General features: G+C 37.5%; 1 protein-coding gene across 2 annotated transcripts in view; it reads left to right on the forward strand.

Annotated features, from left to right (window-relative positions):
- The window catches only part of CHCHD6 (coiled-coil-helix-coiled-coil-helix domain containing 6), a 338099-nt gene that overhangs the window by 245940 nt on the left and 71780 nt on the right, over positions 1 to 20379 (forward strand). For both annotated transcript variants that reach the window (XM_044668582.1, XM_044668653.1), the window contains one exon: positions 11739 to 11809. In XM_044668582.1, the coding sequence (XP_044524517.1) occupies positions 11739 to 11809 (71 nt within the window). The remainder of the gene's footprint in view (positions 1 to 11738; positions 11810 to 20379) is intronic.

Consider the following 20379-nt stretch of genomic DNA (forward strand, 5'->3'; position numbering starts at 1 on the left):
TTTCTTTCTTCCTCTCTTCCTCTCTTTCTTCCTTTCCTTCTGTTTTGGTAACCCTATCTCCAGCTAACTCCCTCTTCTCCCTTCCACTCCCTCCACAAAATATTTGAGGAAAAAAAATACAAAAAAAAATCCTTGCAACAAATATGCATATTCTGGCAAAACAAAATTTTTACATTGACTATGGCTTCTCTTTCTGGAAATGTGTAGCATGCTTGACCATCGTTATTGATGGTTAATAATTATTTAGGGTTAGTAATTTCGTTGATCAGAGTCCTTGGGTCTTTCAAAGTTGTTTTTCTTTACAATGTTAAATTCAGCTCCCAGTTTTGTGCATTCACTCTGCATTAGTTCATACAAATCTTCCCAAGCTTCTCTGAAACCGACCCTTTCATCATTTTTTGTGGTAAAATACTATTTTCTTACACTCATATACCATTTTGTGTTAATCTATTCCCCAGTTATGGGCATCCTCTTAGTTTCTAATCCATTGCTGCCACAAAATGAGCTATTATAAATGTTTTTGTATGTATTGATTGCTTTCTTCCTTCTTTTATCTCTTTTGGGTAGAGGTCTAGCTCTGATATCACTAGTTAAAAGGATATTCACAATACTAATAGCTTTTGGAGCATTATTCACAATTACTTTATAAAATGGCTATTCATTCATTCATTTATTAATCACAAAGACATAGATATTCCTTCCTTCCCCAAGCTCAGAATCTAGACAGGTTATAATTGCAACATATTGCAGACCTCTAGAAATGTATATGTGTGTGTGTGTATACACACACAATTATTATTAGATTGTTAGTGCCATATATATATATATACATATATATATATATACACCATATTTTTCATATTAGTGTTCCTCAAGGCTTGGCAAAGTGCCTTGCAACTATAAAGTACTTCATAAATACGCAATCTAATGGAGTATGCAAAAACTATCCACTACCTATAAATTTGACTAGAATAGAATAAAGCCTATTATGAAGTAATAAGCTAGTTTCTATAATTCATGTAATAAAGTTACCTTGGTGGTTTTTTTTGCCACTGGCCACTTGCCTTTTTGATATGCAGAAATATAATAACCAGCTTTTCCTAGATCAGAAGGTCTCCCAGGTCCTGATAGACCTAAAGTCATCCTACATGCCTAGTTAATTCATGCTTATTTAAAATCAAACTCAAAGAAAATCACAGGTTATCTTGCTGATATTTTGACCATTTTGCCTCTAGTTGACTCACTTCCTTTCACAACCTCCATTTTAAGGAAGGTACCCAGATCAGCCAGCTTATGTTCTTTTCGTTTCTCTCTGACTTACTCCTTATTTATTCTCTGGACTTCTTTGTCTACCCTGCCATAGCAGCCTTCTCACCCTAGATGGTTTATTACTCTTCTCTTGTGATCCATTTTTCTGATAGGCCAGTTACTCCTAGAACTTCCATTTTAAGGAAAGTGACCAGGCCAGAAGTGTTCATTTCTTCATTCCTCTATTGGCTCTGCCCCTGGTTCTCTAAATTCTTTTCTCTACCCCATCCCTGTGGGTACCTTTTATTCTCTCTCCTCTTTTCAGTTTTTTTTAAATTTTTATGTATTGTCTTCTTCCCTTAGAATGTAAGCTCCTTGAGGGCAAGGATTATTCCATTTTACTTGTATTTTTATTCCCAGTGCCTGCCACAGAGTAAGAGGCTTGATGATTTGACTAGTTGTGATTTAAAATGCCTCTCTTCTATGAAGCTTTCTCTGATTACCTCTACTGAATTCATTCCATCTGGTCCTATGCCAAGGTTAGAAGAACCTGATGTGTCAGGTCAGCATCTTTCTTGAGAACTGTTACCCATACAAACTGCCTTTTCTGAAAGAATCACTCTGCATCTTGGGGTGAGCTAAAGAATTCCCAGGTAGCCTTTTTGGCCTACTTGATGATGTGTTTTTATGGATCAGCTGTGTATACCTTCTGACAGTAAAACAAGACTTAAGGTACCTTTGTGTATGTATCCTTAGAATGTGGTTTCAAAATCCTTTTCAGGCCAAGATATCACCTATGTTGTGTGGAGATGCAAAGCATGGAATCCCTGCAAAGGTACAGGGATAGTCTCAATATGCATCTCCACACAACACCTATAAATATTCTCTGTTTAGCCATGAATGGATATCAGTCTTAGATGCAGGCATAAGAAGGTGCATATACACCTGTATTATAGAATATGCAGTTTAAAGGCTAACATTAAACAGAAGTGCTCATTTCTTTCATGCCTCTGTTCCCTGTCTGGAATGCCACATTCCTCCCTATTTGAGTTCCTACCCATCCTCAACTTGAGCCTTCCCTGATTCCCCCTAGACATTTTCTCTCACCATTCTTATACAATGTTTTGTGTATATCTTATGTATTTATCATGTTCCATTTTATGTTAGTTATTGTTTTATGTGTCACTTCCCCTTACTAAATATGTTTCATGAAAACCCTAATGGCTTATCTAAATTTTCATCCCCACAGTAACTAGCACAGTGCCCTGCATTCAGTAGGTGATTGAGAAATGTAGAATTCATTAATATTCACCATTTAACCCCCCCCAAAAAAGGCTCCTCTGTAGTTTTCTTTTTTTATCATCTTATTAAATTATTCACAAAGACTACAATAGTTCATTTTGTTTACAACCTTAATAGGTGTATTCTTTGTATTGAAGTTTGTATTGAAGATGAGGTACAAGCCCTTAGGTTTATGTTGGACATTGAGTCTGTTTTCAAGCATGAGCTGATATATCCCAGTAGTTAGTAAACTAAGTTGTAGCAGATGAAGGCTTCCATTTTTTCATTCCTTTGTGAGGGAGATGAGGAATGACGGCCATCCACAGGCTAATAATTCCCCTTCCCTTAGACTCTGCCACAGTGTGAAGAGGTCCTTTCTTCACCTGGCAGCAAGGGTATATACTCAGTTTTGGTCCTGAGCCTCCAGATCCCAAAAAGCAATAGCAGCAACAAAAATAAGTAGGCTGAAAGGTAAAGGACTCCACATCTATGCATTTACAAAGGCAAGTAGCCTGGAAGGAGTACATTAAGCAATTAACAGTTAAATCATTAACAATGTATATTACAGGCAGCTAAAAATAAAGCTACTCAACAACTGCTCATAATTTTTACCTCCCCCCTACCCCACTCCACCCCGGAGTGACAGGATCAAACGTAGAGACAGGAAAGGGTCTTCAGTAAAGCAGGTCCAATAAACCAGAGACAGATATCTATCCCACGTTACTAGGCCTGGTTGTGTCCAGCAAAATCTGATGCTCTACCTCCTTGGGCTTATCTAATAAAATTTTCCAATCCCTGATATTTACTATACATACATTCCCTTTGTTTTCTTCTCTTTACAATTAAGCCTATACCCTCTATCCTCCCAGTCACACTGTGGTGTGGCTGTGAGACAACATAGGTGATTGTGATACATCAGGTGTTCTGATGTCCACTGACTGTACAAGAGTACTTTAGGAGAGCTGGCAGAGTTATCTCCTTACCCATTCAAAGCACACCAAGGCCTGGAAAGCTTTCTTTAATGAGATGTTTACATATTTGTATTTATCATTCTTACCTTTGTAGTGGAAGTAGGGGTAACTTTGGGTCTTGGCTGCTAAAGTGGACAGAGGCCTGGGAAAGGGAGTGAGGAAAGGGAGATAAAATGTTAGAGCTGGAAAGGGACCTTCAAGAACACCAGCCTTCATTTTACAAGAGAGGAACTTCAGTCAAAGCCTAGAAAATAAAATTGATGCTGATGGTCCCACGGCAATTATGAGCAGAGCTGGGACTAGAACCTTGATTCCAACTAAGAAAAATTACTCAGAGAGGTTGGTGAAAGGATGGTAAAAAGAAAGATAAAATCAGGAACTTTACAGTTTTGCTGAAGATTAGCCCTGGGCCCCTTTTGATACCTCTCCAAAGTCTTGTCATTCAAAACTCTTTGACAGATTTCTGATCCAATGTTCTTCTTCCATTTTTTTTAAACTAACTACACTGTTAATATCTTATCTTTTTTTGCTCTTCCTACAGATGCAGATTATGCTAATTTTCTCCACTCCTTAAGTAATAAACTTCCTGAGAAATTCTAAATAGTTTTTAAGTTATTATTAGGTGAGCTTCAAAAGTTCCCAAATAAACCAGCCCTTTGCTCAGTTCTTTGGCTATGTTGGCAGTACTGTGTCCCAGAGTCCTGATGTATTCGATCTCATCCTTTGCTTTAAAGTTTGAGAGATTTAAAGTTTATTCTAGACTTAACTCTTTGGCTGTTTTCTTTCTTATACTTATTTGTTATCAATCTTTCTGAAAGTCATACTTTTCAGTGTAACCCTATAAAGCTAAACAATGTCAAAGTAACACTGGCTATTGTCTTGGTCTTGTCTTCCTCAATAGATTTTTAAGTTTCTGGAGGGCAAGGAAATTCTAGGTCTTTCAATTCCTTCTGAAAGCCTTTGGTACTCTGCCAACCCGATGAATCTTATAGTTAATGTAAATTCTATATATCCTTCAGTCTGGATTGAGTTCTGTCCCTTTGAGCTTCCCTGGTCTCCTCCTCTCTGAACTATAAGTACATGTATAATCCAGAACACCTCAATTTGTGTCGCATGTTATCAATTCACTATTTGTTTTTGGGTGGCAGGCCTGTCTCTCCAGTTAGAGTTTAGTTTTCTTACCATGGCATAATACTTCTTTTGTGCCTTCCACAGTACTGAATGCATAGCTGCCCCTTAATCAATTGTATTATTGATTGGAAATGAATGACTCCCTAGACCAAATGACTGCACTCTGGTCTCCTACCCTAGTCTTTAAATAGGACTTCTACCCTGAGCTTGAGTAGCAGATTTGGAATCAAAAGACCTGGGTTTTTTATCATGACTCTACCACTTCTCACTCATGTGACCTTAGACAAGTCACTAAACCTATTATCTGCTGGTGGAGTTGTGAATTGATCCAACCATTCTGGATGGCAATTTGAAACTATTCTCAAAGGGTTTTAAAAGACTATCTGCCTTTTGATCCAGCTATACCACCGCTGGGTTTATACCCCCAAAGAGATAATAAGGGAAAAGACTTGTACAGAAATATTTATAGCCACACTTTTTGTGGTGGCAAAAAATTGGAAAATTAGGGGCTGTCCTTCAATTGGGGAATGGCTGAATAAATTGTGGTATCTGTTGGTGATGGAATACTATTGTGCTGAAAAAAATAACGAACTGGAAGAATTCCATGTGAACTGGAACGACCTCCAGGAAGTGATGCAGAGTGAAAGGAGTAGAAACAAGAGAACCTTGTATATGGAGACTGAAACACTGTGGCACAATCGAATGTAATGGACTTCTCTACTAGCAGCAATACAAGAATCCAGGACAATTCTGAGGGACTTATGAGAAAGAATGCTATTCATATCCAGAGAAGGAAGAAAAACAACTGCTTGATCACATGGGTTGATGGGGACATGATTGGGGATGTAGACTCTAGATGATCACCCTAATGCAAATATTAATAATATGAAATAGGTCTTGATCAATGACATATTGACATATGCAAAATCCAGTGGAATTATTCATTGGCTACCGGGGTTGGGGGGGAGGAGGACATGAATCATGTAACCATGGAAAAATATTCTAAATCAATTAATTAAATAAAATTTTCAAAGAAAAAAATAACCTATTATCTGGACCTCAGTTTCCCCATATACAAAAATGAGGTGGGAGGTGTACCAAAAGATCTCCAAAATCCTTTCCAACTATGAATTTCAGATCCTGAGATCTAGCCAGTTAACCAAAATATCTTTAATTATAAAAACTTCATATTGATTTTAACAACATAAAATAAAAATATTTAAAATTTGAAGAGAGTTTTTCTGAGATATTTCCATAGGTGCTAAGAATGAAATTCCCAGGTTCATACAGCTGAAATTATTAATAACACCAGTATAGAACTTTATATCAGATGATATCAAAAACAAAATTAATCAAAATAAGTATAAAAATGAATGCTTTTTCCTTTAAAAGGAGTATTGATATTTTTAAACCCTTTACCTATATACTATTTATAGCCTTAGAGCTGGAAGGTACCTTGGAGATCATCTAAGCCAACTCTCTGATTTTACAGATGAGGAAACCTATACCCATAGAACTAAAGTGACTTGCCCCTGTGTTCAGGTTGGGAAGTAGCAGGCCCTGTGACTTCAAATACAAACCTCTTTCCTTTGGCACCATGTTTCTTTCTTCCTCAAATGCCATCTTCCTTCTGATGTTGGATGGGGAAGAGGTTAGCCAATAGGACAATTTCCTAGTGGCTGCAGAATGTTAATTTTCTTCTTCCTTCCCTGCCCTCTTATTCTGTCTTCCCTTGCCCTATTGCTTTCTTTTTGATCTTGCAAATCCAGGTCCTTTGAGAAATCAGACAGTATGAAATATGAAAATTGCTTGGGAAGTAATTGAAGAAACACTGTGACTTTTGAAACCTATGGAGATAACACTCACACCTCCTTATTCACGTTATTTAATATTTAATGGCAGATTTAATTAATGGAGATCAGGTCTTCTGGTTTCAAATGTGAGTAAGAAGCAGCTGTGATTCGATAAGAGGAAAGTGTATTTACAGGGCAAAGAAAAAGGGTTTTGTGAAAATCTGTAAACTGGGAAGACTAATCAGAAAGATTAGTCTTAAGTAGGAAATACTGTCCTAAAATATAGTTCACAACTGGATTGCTAAGTAATGTGTGTGAAAATCTAGTCTACTTCCAGAAAGACTGACCTCTGATTTTTAGATTGATATGTAATAGGCCTTACTAATAGATTGTTCTGCAAGTATGTGAATACCAATTACATGCATAGTGTTGTATTCCATGCTGTGAATGGGAGCGTACTATTTGGAGTAACCGGACTAACACTCATGAAACCTCAAAGAAGTTTATGGTTAAATGCCAAAGTAAATTATAAAGGTAGTAAAGGCTATTTAACGTCAGAGAAAAGGGATGTCATGGTAGATTTTGACATATATGAAAACTTTGCCTTGAGTTCGTGTGTCACTTAAATCAGATTTATGCCATATGTACATGTACTCACCTCTTGTGACATCAACCAATGTGTGAAATCATCCATATATGGAGTAAGAAATGGCAGAACTGGCAGCCAGTGTCATACTACCTTCCTCTTGCAAGTCAGATTTGTGGACACTTCCAGGGGGAGAAGTCAAAGGATTTCCTCTCTGAGTATATGCTAAAGACTGAGGCCAGTCACCAATGGGGTATGTAATGCATATGACTGAAAGGAAGTAATCTAAGGCTGAGATCATCATTTCAAATACTAGTGATCCAAAATAAACAGTAGATGGCTCTTTAGGAAGGTTGAAAAGCTTAGATTTCTCACATACCTGAAGATGAGTAATGTATTATCTGAATCAGACCAAAAGTGTCCCAAAGAAGCAGTGAGGAAAGCAGGCTAATGTTTCCATGGTGCCTTCTTGAGTAGACTTGGAATTCCCATAGTTAGTTCCCTCCCCTCCCCTTTCTAGCTCCAGACCTTAGTTTCCTCATATATAAAATAAGGGGGCTTGGACTCAAGGATTTCTCATTCCTTTCCTCAAATTTATATGAATTTATAAACTTCTAAGCTACAAACTGAGAGCAGGACTCTGCCTTTATAATTTTCTGTGCTCCCCATAATAGGGCACCTAGCATAATTCCTTGTCGTAAAATGCTCATTGTATTCAACTGAATTATTCATAGGATCATAGGAGTTAGGAGACCTTGGAAATCTTTTTCAGCATGGTATGTTAAAAAGAGCACTGACTTTTTTCTATAGTGCTGTGTATATATTTATTTTACTAATTTGTTTGCATCCTTACATCTCACAGGCAGTGTAGTACAATGAAAAGTACAGGAGATTACAAGCTAGGAGACCTGGATTTTAATCCTGACTATATGACATGGGAGAAGTCACTTTATCTCTCTGGGTCTCACTGTATATTATTAAATCACTACTCCTGCCTCAGGTCTCTTCCCTACTCTGATCTATCTTCCATTCAGCTATTGAAGTGATTTTCCTAAAACATAGGTCCAAACATGTCAACCTGCCTCCCACTCAGTGGTTCCCTACCACCTTCAGAAACAGTAAAATACTCTGTTTAGCATTCAAAGCCTCTTAGCTGCTGTAGGAACAAGACATTCCATTTTTCAGTTCCAGGCATTTTGTCTGGCTGTAGCCCATACCTGGAACTCCCTCCTTCCTCTGCTCTGACTACTGATCTCCCTGGCTTCTTTTAAGTCCTAACTAAAATCCCACCTTATACAGGAAGCCTTCCCTAACCCCTCTTAATTCTAGTGCTTTCCCCTTATTAAATATTTCTTATTTATCTTGCAAAAATAGCTTGTTTGTATATATTCATTTGCATATTATCTCTCCCATTAAATTGTGAGCACCTTTAAAGTGCTTAATAAATACTGATTGATTGATAAAAGTGAGCAAGTTGGACTAACTGATCTTTAAAGACCATTCCAGCTCCTATTCTAAGTTGTGAACATCTAGACTGTCCTTGAGGGTAGGCTCTCTTTCACAGTTTTTGGGTAACACTCAATACAAGATGTAAAATAGATGCTTAGGAAATGCATTGGGATGATGATGATGGATTATGGAACTCTGTTTCATAGATGGAATACTAAACATATGTGATACTTTTGCTGGTTACAGTTTCACTTAATCTGTCTCTGTGGAATGGAAATATTAATCTTCTCAGTAAGCATGGTGATTTGATGTAGGAAAAAAAGTGCCTAATTATGGCATCTTTGCAAATGGTCCTCATTAACATCTTGAACCCAAAATAGATACTCTTAAGGGATCTCTTTCAGATTTTTCAGAGAAGGAGAGGAGTCATCAGGCCAACCTTTAAATCCCATAAGGCATTAATATCAGTAACCAGTATTAATATTAATAACTGATCTTCCACCATAGAATTTGCTATGTACCTTCAAGGATTTGATTAAAAGCATACCTTAGGTGGGTTGTATTCCCAGAGGAACAACTTGGGGCCACTATTATTCCTAACCCAATAGGAAAGAAGGCCTCATTGCCACTTAGGGCCTTGATGTAAGCCATAATATTTGTTGTTGCTTTCTTTAATTGAGGGCATGTTGCAAATTCCTGCCTTGCTCTGCTAAGGGAGAAATGTGGCAAACTCATTTTAATGAAATTGTTTCCCCATGCTGTCCACCCAAGATTAAAATGGAAATGTGGAACCAACTGTTTTATTTTAAAGAAGCCCCTTCTAGGTTTCCTAGATACCTATTAAATCCAGACCAGAATCCATTGTGACTTTAGAGTCACTTGACCAGGATGGGGACTCTGGGCATGGATAATTCCTCGGCCCCAATTCAGAAGACATACTTTGGTTCCAAATGCAATAATCCCCTCTACACATTATCCTTAATAAGGAATCTATTTTATAGACCTCTGCTTGGCCACTTTAAATGATGACAGTCTTAACTTAATATCTCACAAAGTAATTTGTTCCATTGTTGAACAGCTTAAATTATTGGACAACTTTTTATAATGAGCTAAAATCTGCTTCCTTAAGATATCTACCCATTGGTTCTAGTTTTTCCCTCTGGAACTACATAGAATAAATCTAATTCTTTCACATGTTACAGCCCTTCAGAGATTTGAAGGTGCTCTCAGCTTACTTTTGCCACCTTTTAACTCATATAACATGATATTCAGACCCACTGGATGTGTGTTCCATTTTATCATTCTTTCTCTTAAAATGTGTCACCCAGAACTCAGTAGTCTAGTATTTTAATCTGAGCCCAGAGTTCAATGTTCCATTATAGGAGAATGGCTCCCCATGGGCAGTTTTGGTCACAAGAGCTAGTATGCTATCACAGAATGAACCGAGGACTAGAACTCAGGAGACCTGGATTCTAGTCAGTGGCCATTTGACCTTGGCCCAGTCATCTTCTCTCACTGGGCCTCTGTAAAATGAGGAAATTAGATTCTTTTGCCCTCTGTAAAATGAGGAAATTAGATTAGATTTCCAAAATTCTTTTCAAATATAACATTCCGTAATTCTTTTCTAGCAGTAGTGTGTTCATGGAAGGATCTAGAGCCTTAGCTATAGATAATGCTGAGATTGTCATCACTTTGGAGACAGGGTTAGTTAGGTCTTTATGAAATGCAGTGTTTGTCTTTTAATTCTGTGTGCTTTTAAAATAAATTGTTAGTATTTTTTACATCACTAAGATTTCCTCTAATATCCTTCCTTACCCTTCCCAGAGAACTCTCTTGTAACAAAAAATATTTTTAAGGAAACGGGAAAAAGAAAAAAATCTGCAAAATTAATCAGTACAGAAAAAAGTCTGAAAATTTGTGCAGTGTACCAAGTACATGGACCTTCAACCTCTGCGAAAGTGGGAGGTGAGGGTATCTTCATTTCTTCTTCAGACCCATGTATGTTCTTTGTAATTTTATAACATTCACTTCTGATCATTTTGTGATGGTTGTTTCCATTTACATTGCTATAGTCATTGTGTATTATTGTTGTCTTGACTCTGCTTAATTTGCTTTACTTCCGTTTATGGAAACCTTTCCAGGCTTCTCTGTATTCGTAATACCTATGGATTATAACAGCATAATAGTATTTCATTTTATTCATGTACCACGGTTTATTTGCCCAATCTCTAAAGAGCAGGTATCACCTCTCTCCCAGGGCAGTTGTGAGGATCAAATGAGATAATGTTTGCAAAAAGCACTTAGTGCATTACCTGGCACATAGTAGGCCCCATATCAATAATTATTCCCTTCCTCTTCTCCCACTTTCTTTGGCTGAATTCCTACACAGTGACTAGAAATATTTCTGCTATGTAGGCAACTTGCTTCTTTTCAGCAACATGGGATTTAAATCTATCTTTGAGTCAAAAGTTAGTCACCTTATTTGTATAATTCCAAATTGCTCTCTAGAATGTCTGTACTATGCACAGCTGCACTGACAGGTTGCCATTGTATCTATGTTCACACCCCCTCCAACTCTGACTGTCCCAGGCTTTTGTCAGCCTTGCGATTCATACTTTAGAGTTTTTATTTATGTTTTCTTATTATTAATGATTCGGAACATTCTTTCATATGGTTTTTTTTTTAAACCCTTGTACTTCAGTGTATTGTCTCATAGGTGGAAGATTGGTAAGGGTGGGCAATGGGGGTCAAGTGACTTGCCCAGGGTCACACAGCTGGGAAGTGGCTGAGGCTGGGTTTGAACCTAGGACCTCCTGTCTCTAGGTCTGACTCTCACTCCACTGAGCTACCCAGCTGCCCCCTCATATGGTTTTTTAAAAAATCCCTTTCCTTCTGTCTTAGGATTGATACTAAGTATTGGTTCCAAGGCAGAAGAACAGTAAGGGCGAGTCAGTGGGTAGTAACTTGCCCAGGGTCACACAGCTAGGAAGTCTGAGGACAGATTTGAATCCAGGACCACCTCTATCCAGGCCTGACTCTATCCACTGAGCCAGCCAGCTGCCCCTCTTTGATTGTTAATACTTTGTACTTCTTCTTTTGAGAAACGTTCTTATCCCTTGACTATTTATCTATTGGGGAATGGCTTTTGATTTGACACTTATATACATACATATGTGTGTACACATGTACATATACTGATTTGTATATTTTTAATATATATACATATATACTGAGAAATTTGATATAAAGATGTTTTCTTGTGATTTTTTTTAATTGCAGAATGCTGAAATGTACAAACTGTCATCACAACAATTCCATGAAGCAGCTACTCGGCTGGAAGAAACAATAAAGTAAGGATTTGCCTTTTATTTTTTGCAAAACTTAGCATATATTTTATAAGCCTCTCACCCTCTCCCAAGTGAATATAAAGCTTCCCCTGCTGCTTAATCCCAGCTGTCTAGAAGTACACAGTTGACCATCTGTTATCAGTCTCTGCACTTGGAAGTTAAGATGGAAAGTGGTCAGTCCTAATTGACCCCATTAATTCTTTCTTCTGCCAATTCATTGGTAACTTGAGGCATAGATTAATTAAGTCAAAGCCTTAAGAGTTAGACCAAGAGTCCCAAGCCTTTAGTTAGGAAAAGCTACTTTTCATTTCCCTAAAGCAGTGATGGACAAACTTTTTAAAGAGGGAGCCAAAGGAAAGGAAATGCTCATCTGTCAGTCTGTTTCTAAGGCAACTCTTTTGAAGTTGCATTGTATTGTATCCTACTCATTGAATTTGTCAGATTAGGAATAATGTCTTGTGGCCGAATAGAACATTTCGGGGGGCCGCATCTGGCCCACAGGCTGTAGTTTGCCCATCACTGCCCCAAAGCTTTGACCTCTGTTGGCCAAGACCATGCTGGTAAGTAAGAATGGAGTTGGGAAGGAAGGCGTGCTGGGACCAGCTCCCATCCCATCCATATTGGGAATCCTGGAGAAATGTGAAAGAGGGAAGAGTTTTCAGTAACATGTGATGCTTCAGTAATGAATTATTCATATAACTGATTAGAGGGCCATAATTTTGATCATCCAGAAAATAGACACTTTGTTTTTACATAACCTTCCTCCTTTCACTCTCTGGGGCAATGCGGGGCGGGGGCTCACAGGCAGTTTAAAGTTGTAGCTTGGGCACATGAACTTGAAAACCTTTTCCAAAGCTAGTCTAGATCCTGTAATATACCCTGCTAATCCGTGAAAGGCTATCCCTCCCCATAAATATATTCCCTCAACTTCTCTGAGGGAGAGAAAAAGAAACAGAGACAGACACCTTGGTATAGATTTGGGGAAAGGAAAGGGTCAGCTCACCTGGAGATTTCAGAGCTGTGATAATTTATAATCAAACCAATAGCATTTCAACATTGGTGGAACTGTTAACTTTGGTGTAATTGAAAGATGAAAAAAATTCAGAATGGTTTAGTTAATTAGAAAATAACAGAAATACTGTAGAAATGCTATTGATGAATAGCAGGTGAGAGGCCACTGGGGAGAATTGAGCAGATGTACACAATCTACATGTACCCAGGGGTATTTAGCAAATTGGAGGGAGATGGGGGAAATTGTTCAGTACTTTGATAGAGGGGAAGAAACTTTTAGTCTCCAATCCCCCCAAACTGGAGAAATATCTTTAATTTCGCCCAAGAAAGTAATTTTTAAATGGGGGAAGGAAAAAAAAAGTGTACTCTACAGTCACTCCCTAGTAAGTTGGAGGCCTCCTGAAATAATAGAAGACAAAAAAAAAAAAAAGAGAGAGAGAGAATTTCCAAATAGCTCAGTGGTGACCAGGAAAGATGAATATCCCTGGGGTTTTCTTAGCTTATGTTGATTGGGATAGAGAGAGAGTCAGTGGTACACTGAGAAGCAGATGAAAGGATCTGATCAGACCTTGTTCTCAATGATTTTATAATGACTTTGGATATGAGTGTCCTCAGGTAGACAAAGTCACAGTCAGCAGAGGCTGTCAATAGAGCGAGATTGTGAATGGCGCTCCTTAGAGGACTGCTTCACTTCCCATTCTACCCCACTCCATGCACAAACACATACACAGCTTTGAGGGGTAACTATGTCTCATTTATATTTCTGGCCTTGTTTTATCCAAAAAATTTTTAAGTCAGAGAATCTCCCATCCAGTGATAAGAAGGAAAGCTTGGAAAAATCACATCAAAGAGACCATCAAGTGACAGATGGAATAATGGGATCACTAAGAAAAATAGAGAGAGAAACATAGAGACACCACACACACCCCCTCCCCAACAATGAGAGGTTGCAGTGGCAGCAGATGCTATATTCAACACTGTCGCTCATTACCTGAAAGAGATAGACAGCCTGAAAAAGCAAAGGAAGGGAAAAGGCCCAGAGCAGCTTTTTAAAGAAAAGGAAATATACACACTTACCAACCTATGACGCAGCAGGTACTCATTTGTCCTAGATAATAGTGAATCACACATATTACCACCTGTACCCTCCACCACAAAGAAGTCTTAACCTCTTGAAACTTAAGATATCCTGTCCTTTCTGACATCATTTTTGGTTTGATTTCACTGATGGACTTTCACACATCCTCACACTTTCTGAAGATACCATGTGGCAGACATTTTTTAGATACAAGTGAATAAAAAACTAATTTCTTATTTTGAGAATTTTGTGATATACCTTGACATAAAAGGAAATACTTAAGAATACCTGAAAAGGTGGGCCTGGCAGTCACTGACTTCAAGAGTCACAGGCAGGTTTCCTTCACTTACAGTTAAATAGGTCTACTTGTCATTCTCTGAGTTGGCCATTGGCATTCTTATCTGGATGCCTTTAAAAGCACACATCTTGCCTTTTCCTTAGTAATTGGGTAACCCTGTTTGAAGGACTGCCTTCTCATGGACACCTCACTTTCTGAATTCTTACAGTACCTGACTAGGCCCCTTAGTTGGGATATATAAAATCATGAAACTTAAGAACTAAAAGAAAGGTACTTTGAAGGATCATCATATTGCCTCACTTGTTTTTGCCTGGCCTGGACCACAATTAGATTGAAATTCCCTTGAAGCCAATATAGATCATGCTCATTTGTACCTCTTTGCCTTTTCCTCTAAGTCATATTCTACTGTCTCTTCACATATTTAAAGATAACCATGGATTTGGGATTTGTTCTTTGAATTATTAATATTTTAAAATTTTGATTTCTGCCTTTTGTTTTTATGCCACAATTGCTTGTTATTATTACATCCCCAGTGGCCCCTCATTGGTAACAAAGAAAATCTGACAGCATATAGGGTATTGCACATTGGTATTCTTCCATTGTCTTCTGCTTTCCTAGACCAAAATGACCATGGGTTCTTGAAAGTTATGGCATTAGCCTACAAACTCTTTTTAGGTCTTTCAGGCTGAAAGGCTTCAAGTATAAGCCATGAAATGAATTTATCATGGAGTGATTCATCACTAGAGAGCTGGCCACCAGCTGATGAATTTTTTCTCTCTTTACCCCTCACCTCTTTTTTAAAAGAAAAAAGAGACTTTAAAAGAAATGAAACATAGCTGGAGTTGGAAAATTCTCCATCCCAATCTTTTCCTATCCTCTCTCCAAACTAGATACAACTCAATGGATTTTGCCCAATTTTTTTTTTACTTGTAACCGTTCTCTCCCTAATTCTGTCTTCTTTCTTATTTTAAAACAAGGTTTTATTGATCTTTGTTTTTATATAACCTTCATTTCCAGATAGACACTTCCCCCTTCCCTACCCAGAAAGCTACCCCTTGTAACAAAAAAAATGGAAAGGAAAGAAGAAAAAATGCAAAGAAAAACTGCAAAAAATGAGTAAACCTAAACTATACATACAATCTAACAATACATGTAGTGTTCTTTCCACAAATCCCACCAGTGCTACAAAGAAAGAATGAGGACATTTCCTCATTTCTCCTTTGGGACCAGCCTTGTTATAACATTTAGTTTTATTCTTTTTGTTGCTATTCTTTCCATTTGTATTTTGTAGTGTTGCATGCATATATTATTTTCCTGGTTCTGTTTACTTCACTTTGCATTAGTTTTTATAAATATTTCCATGCTTCTTTGTATTTTGCATATTCATTATTTCTTATAGCACAGTCATAACCCATTATATTCGTATGCTACAATTAGATTAACCATTGCCAAATCAGTGAGTCTCTACTTGGTTTCCAATCCTTTACTAACACAAAAAAAAAATGCTTTATGAATATTTGGTGCATATGGAACCTTTTATTCTGCCTTAGATCTTTTTCACTCTTCCCTACCCTTTACTTCCTCCCCTCACCTGGGGCCACTCAGGCCTCATTGGGGCATTCATGGGAAAGTATAACATGGCTGCTTTCAGGGATTGAATAAACTCAAGAGTCACCAACTCTAATCCTTCTAGCAATCTAGCAATGGAAGATCATAAGGCCTTATTATCTGCCCTGCTACTACTCCCTTCAGATCCTGGGGAATTATTAACTAGCCTACTGAAACACCCTAAGAGTCTAAGACTTGCCAATCACCGCTATGAATGTCTTTCTAGCCACTTTGCAGGGGAATTCTCTTTTCTTTGTTCTTTCCCCTAGTAAGATCGTGAGCTCCTCTCGACAGTAGAGACCGTCTTGTTTTTTCTATTTGTATCCCTAGTGTTAAGCACAGTGCTTGACACATCATATACACACATAATGTGTTCATTTAAAAATTTTAATTTATCCATTCATGCATACATGCCTATATTCCTTGAGTATATATACCTAATGGAATTTTTTGAGGAGCAAAGAAATAGAAAGCAAAGTAGATGATCAGCTAGGTTGTACAGTAGATAGAGCACTGGGCCTGGAGTCAGGAAAACCTGAGTTCAAATTCAGCCTCAGACACTTTCTACTTACAGCTATATAACCTTGGTAAATCACTTAACCTCTGCTTGCCTCAGTTTTCTCATCTATAAAATAGGGATAATAATAATAATACCTCCCTGTCAGAGTTGTGGCGAGGATCAAATGAAATAATTGTAAAAAGTTTAGCATAGTGTCTAGTATGTAATAAGTGCTGCTTATTGTTAGCTATCTATTATAATTATTATCTGGGAAATGGGCTATCACATTTTAATTCTTGAAAGTGATGGGATTTTCCTGGAAAGTAAAAAAATGTATACAATGAATATTGATGGGAATGAAAATCATGGTAAGACTTATGTGAACTGATGTAGATTAAACTAAACAAACCCAGGAGGATAATAGACATAGAGACTATAACATTGTAAGGGAAATGAACAAAAACAAAAAAACACAAATGCCAGTTGAATGCTACAGAATTATAATGGACAAGCTTTGCCCTAAAAAAGAGAGAGAAGGCACTTCCTCCTAAGTCTTTGCAGAGGAGAGGGACCATCTGTATGGAACACTGCATATAATGTTAGACTTTTTCATTATGTTCATTAGTTTGACTAAACTTTTTTGTCTTTTTGAATTAATTTTTTGTTCTCTTTTGGGTTCTTTATTATAAGGGATGGTCATCTTGATGGGAGATACACTGAGAAATGTTATGTAATACAAAAAAATATCAACAATATTTAAAATCTATTATTATAGTAAGCCTAAAATGGATTTACATCCTGGGTATTAAAGGTCACATCATTTAAAAAAAAAGTTAGAAGAGAACTTTTCATAACTGTGGCTAAGAGAAAAGATGACCCCCTTCCATGCAGTCATTGTAATTCTAAATGTGGTGGGAACTGAGCTGAGGGAAGGGTCTTGCTTGAACATGTATACATTTGATGATTTCCAGCTGCTTATTGGATGTCCTGTAGAAATCTGAAACACATTGTGTCCAAAACCAAACTCATTCTTCCCTGGCAAACCTCCTTTCTTCCAACTTCTCTATTATTATTGTGTTTACTGTCCTCCCCGCCTAAGTGTCAATACTCAACTCCTTGTGCTCTCTCACTACCTCACAACCAAATTTGTTACCAAAATCCTCGTATCGTTTTCTACCTTTATAGCATCTGTTACATATGCCCCCTTCTCTTCTCTACCACTGCTACTACCCTGGTGCAGGCCCTCTTTACCTCATGCCTTGACTATTGCAGCAGCTTGCTGGTAGAACTAAAGAAATAGTTTCTTAAAACACTCAGCACAATGTCTGACACATAATAGGTACTATAAAAATGTCTATTCCCTACCCTTCCCTTCCTCAAATTTCTTCCCACTCCAAGTAAGCCATGCCTGAAACAAACTCTAGTGGCTCCTTATTGCCTCCAGGAGCAAGTACAAAATGCTGTTTGGCATTCAGAGCCCTTCCTAACCTAACCTTTCCTTCTGCCTTTCTAGTCTTCTCACATTTTCCTCCCTTTCGTGTATTCTTCAGTCCAGTGACATGGCCTCTGTGTAAATTCTGCTTCTCTAGACTGGGCACTTTCTGGGGCTTTTTTCTCATGCCTGGAATATTCTCACTCCTCATTTCCACCTCCTGGCTTCTAAGGCTTCTTTCAATTCCCAGCTAAAATCCTGCATTCTATAGGAAACTTTTCCCAGTTCCTCTTAATTGATTATCTCCAATTTACCTTTTGTATAGCTTATTTGTAGTTTACATATTATCTTTTCCTATTAGACTGTGAGCAGCAAAACTGTCTTTTGTATCCCTCAGCACTTAGCACAGTGTCCTGACACATAGCAGGCACTTACTTAATAAATGTTTGTTGACTAACTGATAATCTTTTGTTTCATGTGGTACATTTTTTCCCTTTGTCTTTGGAATGGTTTTTAAGAGTTGAGTTTTTCTGAAGCCTTTTTATGTTCTTATTCTTGCTCAAAAGTTCCCTTCATTCTTGTAAGAATAATGCTTTTATCTACTCTTCTAGTCCTTTTAGGCAAGCCCTTCTCATTTCTAGAATCTTCTTGTAATTATTGAACTATTTTCTTCTAGATTTATAGCCTTAGCTTATACTATTTTTTCCATTGCATTAGGTGTTTTTTGGTTTGCTCTGCCTCCATTCTATCCATATTCTACTGAAGGTGTCTCACTCTCCCACTCCAAACCCTTGCTATATTTCTGCTCTGTAATTACTGGAGTTAACTGATTTCTCAGTGAAAAATCTACGGTGGGAGTGAATGGTTTTAGCAGCCTTGTAGAGTGGATATCTTCTGCCCAAAGCAGAGCATTTGCAGGCTCTGATGATGATAGTTTCTTGGCTTTTCCCTTTCAGTGAAGTCCAGTTTCGAATAGATGCTAAGTCCTTCCTACAGTAGGGTTGGCAGTGATCTGAAGCTAAGAAAGAATGGTACTTTATCGTTTGCCTTTTTTTTCTCCCCAAGGATAACTATGGTTCTTTTATTTTTTTTTTAATTAGTGCTTCATTTCACACAATATTTTCTTTTTTGTGATGGCTTTGAAACAGGAGTTCTTAGCCTGAAATCAATGAGTTTTTAAATATATTTTAACTGTTTTTCATATAATTGATTTCCTTTGGTAATCTTACATATTTAATCTTATGAATTTAAAAGCATAAGGGATCCATAGGCATCACCAGACTATGTAAGGGGTCATTAGCTACAAGAAAGGTTAAGAACTTCCATATTAGGGGGAGCAGTTTGACCAGAACCTTTTATATTGTCATCTTTACCAGAAAGGTGATGAATTTCTAAAGTGACAACAACTCTACCTATCTCCTCTTGCTAAGGCACAACTGGAATTGCAACCCTCTGACAAGAAGTAATCCATTCTACTCAAACCACATATCTTTGAAAAAAATCAAGTCAATATCCCCAAACCAGGACTGGCCCTGGACTCCGACAGCGGTGGTCATTAAAATGTTTACTGATGTGGATGATAATGTAAGCCCTAAAGTATTGAATGAATGAACTCATACTGGACCAAAAACACCCTTTGGTGGCCCAACTTTCGGTTCCTCACAGAGCAGCATTGGGATTCTGCAAGTTTTCTCCCCCATACAAACCAAATAAGGAGCAATTCAGAAATCATTTTGCTTAAACATTAAGAAAAACTCCTTGACTGGGAGATTTATAGGACTAACTAATGATTTTAAATTACTTTATAAATACTGCAAAAATGCCAACTAGTGGCATTAGCAGTATTTTTGGATTTTTCTTCCAAACATTTTTTTAAGCTAACCTAGACTAGAGAAGTGGCATTCCCCCCCAACCCCACTGGAGTTATATAGGGTCTAGAATATTATGTCTTTAGTTATACTATGTGGTAAAAGAAATAAGTACTTTATTTTACTATTGTCATTATTATTATAAAACCATACATTTAAATTGTTTTAAAGTATACAAAGAGCTTTTCATATAATTATCTCATTTCATCTTCATCATTCAGTGAGGAGAAGGTAATAAAATAATTCCTATCCTAATTTTACAAGATTAGTAAACTAAGTAAAACTCCAAGAGGATATAGGTGACTTACCCAGAGTTACAAATCTAGAAAATGTCACCAGAACTATGTCACTCTCAAGTGGCCTTCCTGCCCTGTCTTGAGACCATCAGGTTTCTCTGATTCCTTTATTCTTAAGTGAAATCCAGTACACATAACAATCTATTCAGGAAAATTGATGCCTTGTCTTCTGAATCAGTAGAAGAATAATAAATGTAACAGAAAGGGAAATGTGTTGACTGTGAAAGGCAATGTTTTTGGAACCAGCTTCCAGAAGAATTGTGTGTTTGAAGAAATAAGAATCTAGTGTAAATGCACACACACACAAAAGCTACAACTACACAGCAGTAGGAATTGTTTGGATTTTCTGAAGGAAGAGATTAAGACCCCAGGAGACAGCCTGTATTTACTGTGTCACATCTATTTTTTATGACAACCTTCAGTCCTCTTCCCCTGGGATGCATTCAGAGCCTGTCTCTGCCTCTCATTGTCAGAAAACTTGTA

This window comes from Gracilinanus agilis, chromosome 1 (assembly GCF_016433145.1).
Source record: "Gracilinanus agilis isolate LMUSP501 chromosome 1, AgileGrace, whole genome shotgun sequence".
Classification (NCBI taxonomy): domain Eukaryota; kingdom Metazoa; phylum Chordata; class Mammalia; order Didelphimorphia; family Didelphidae; genus Gracilinanus; species Gracilinanus agilis.